The 2,290-nt window shown below is 28.8% G+C and overlaps 1 protein-coding gene across 1 annotated transcript; it reads left to right on the top strand.

Annotated features, from left to right (window-relative positions):
- Nucleotides 1-1,198: 1,198 nt before the first annotated feature.
- On the top strand, nucleotides 1,199-2,008 carry LOC124930601 (protein ATAF2-like). The gene is made up of 3 exons (XM_047470931.1): nucleotides 1,199-1,415; nucleotides 1,493-1,770; nucleotides 1,856-2,008. The coding sequence occupies exons 1-3, from the start codon at nucleotides 1,199-1,201 to the stop codon at nucleotides 2,006-2,008; spliced, it is 648 nt and encodes a 215-aa protein (XP_047326887.1).
- Nucleotides 2,009-2,290: the final 282 nt, after the last annotated feature.

Here is a 2,290-nt window from a genome sequence, read left to right as displayed (position 1 = left end):
CTATAGGTATATATATATATATATATTTATTTTTTTTGGGGGGGGAAACGACTTAGCATCATTTCATTAAAAATTCCCAAAAACGGAAAAAAAAACCCATGAATTAAAGAGATCATTCTTCTAGAAAGTCATAGAATGATTTTGAAGTCGTAACATTCTGAATAAAAGTTAGAAAGCTAAAAACGTAAATGAATTATCTGATTACAATGTTTTCAATTCTAGTAAGTTTAAAAAAGGTAAATTCCAGTTTTTCCAGATATTCCAATTTTGTTCCGTGCTTCAAATTCTATAGGTATATTTTTACTATTGAGAGATTCAAGTCAAGAATCTCCCATAATCACTAAAAGAGAGGTTTCCTTCACATTTAGAGCCAGCAGAATAATTCTTAGACTTTTCTTATTCTTTGGAAATAATCCAACTAGCAAAAAATCTCCCAACTCTATTTTGATTTTTTTTTTTCAAATGATTGAGAACTTTTGGAATGTCTTCCATATATTATAGTTATTGTTCATTTTATTGCCAATCTTTATAAAACAAGAGAATAATACATTTTTTAAAAGATTAGATTTATAATATTTTTGTTTAAATATAAACACACTTTAAGTATTTTTATATGAGCATTTAATTTCTTCATAACTCTAAAATAAAATAAAGATTTAAGTAATTTGAATGTAAACAAACCTATAATATGTGTGACATATAATATTGCAAGAATAATATTAATTATAATATGATTATAATTTTCATTATAATTAAACCATTCCTAAATAATACATGAGTGTTAATTCTTAAATAAAAAATTAATAGCTTAGGTAATTATAGGAACAAATCTAATTATTTTTAATGACCAAGATATGATACTATAAATTGTCAAAGAGAATATTCTTATAATCTTGAAATATTTTTTTGATAAAGGTATAGATTATCCAAAATTAATTAAGAAATTACTAAGGATAAAACAATCTCATTATTCATATTTATTTTGAATTTTTCTATTATATATTTTTTTAAATAAGACCTTCCATAATTAATATGAATTATTTATGTTAGTATTAATTATTATAAATAAATATAAAAAGAATAAACTTGTATTAAATTATCAGCCTCTTATATTTGTTATCACATTCTATAAATACCTTGACTCCCATCACTTTCATGTACCAATTCTCTTGCATACTTTTACACAATAGTTGAGAGAATGGAGAGAGTTAGAAATGAGAGTGAAGATGTTGTACCAATGAGGGTTCCTAATGGCAATGGGAGTCACTTTTTTGTACCGAGGTGCTTCAGATTCACTCCCGAGGATGAAGAACTAGTTTCAGATTTTCTCCACCGCAAATGCAACTCACTTCCATTGATGATAGATGTGATTGCTGATGTTGATATATACAAGTTCAATCCGTGGGAGCTCTCTGGTATATATACATATTATTTTCTCATCTTGTTTCCATTTCCTTAACAATTGTAATGTATATTTGTCATTGTGTTCTAGACATGTCCAAATACGGTGAGAATGATTGGTACTTCTTCACCCCTAGGGAACGAAAGTACCCTAATAGTGCATGTGAGTGGCTCAACCGTTCAGCTGGAATAGGTTTTTGGAAGACAACTGGACCCGAAAAGATTATTGGAAACACAATCCAAGGTATCAAAAGGTCATTGGTTTTTTATGTAGGAAGATATCCTCAGGCGAACAAGACCAATTGGATTATGAAAGAATATCGTCTACCCCGTGAAAATCGAGTTATCCCTAGTTGCATCTCTTCTAAGGCAAGCACACAAGAACCATTCTCATGGAAGTTTATTTATTAAACTTTTTTTAATTTTATTTATTGTTTGGTCAATTAATTTGTAGCTTGATGAAGTGGTGTTGGTTCGAATCTATAATAAGACGGGTCTCAATGAGATTTGCTTCCCGCCCGAGAGAAACCGAGCATCAACATTGGCCCCATCCAATTCTAGGTTTGAGAGTTTCGGAACAACCCATGGTAATTCTATCACGCCTTAAGACAATGTTATTGATTAATTGTTGTGGCGACCTTTGGCACAAGAAGACATATTTCACTCACCTTGACACCTGAGCAGATTGATAATTTTTTGTAATTCTAAATATCTTTATGATTGTGTTTCATTCTCTTTCCTGCAATTATTTTGTTAAAGGAATTAAAAGACTAAATTTCTCAATTTTCAAGTTCTTCAACATAATTAGTTGATAAATTAGTTCTACAAATTAAATTAACCCAATTAATATTTGTTGTTAAAATGGAGAAAAACAAAGATGAAAATTTTT

The sequence above is a fragment of the Impatiens glandulifera genome, chromosome 3, assembly GCF_907164915.1.
Source record: "Impatiens glandulifera chromosome 3, dImpGla2.1, whole genome shotgun sequence".
In the NCBI taxonomy this organism is placed as follows: Eukaryota; Viridiplantae; Streptophyta; class Magnoliopsida; order Ericales; family Balsaminaceae; genus Impatiens; species Impatiens glandulifera.
This window is presented reverse-complemented; position numbering and strand designations above follow the sequence as displayed.

Excerpts from the sequence above, each read along its gene's own strand:
- LOC124930601 (XM_047470931.1), top strand. The coding sequence starts at position 1,199 with ATGGAGAGAGTTAGAAATGAGAGTGAAGATGTTGTACCAATGAGGGTT. Across the intron at positions 1,416-1,492 it reads CAATCCGTGGGAGCTCTCTG|ACATGTCCAAATACGGTGAG; the intron begins GTATATATACAT and ends ATTGTGTTCTAG. Across the intron at positions 1,771-1,855 it reads CTAGTTGCATCTCTTCTAAG|CTTGATGAAGTGGTGTTGGT; the intron begins GCAAGCACACAA and ends ATTAATTTGTAG.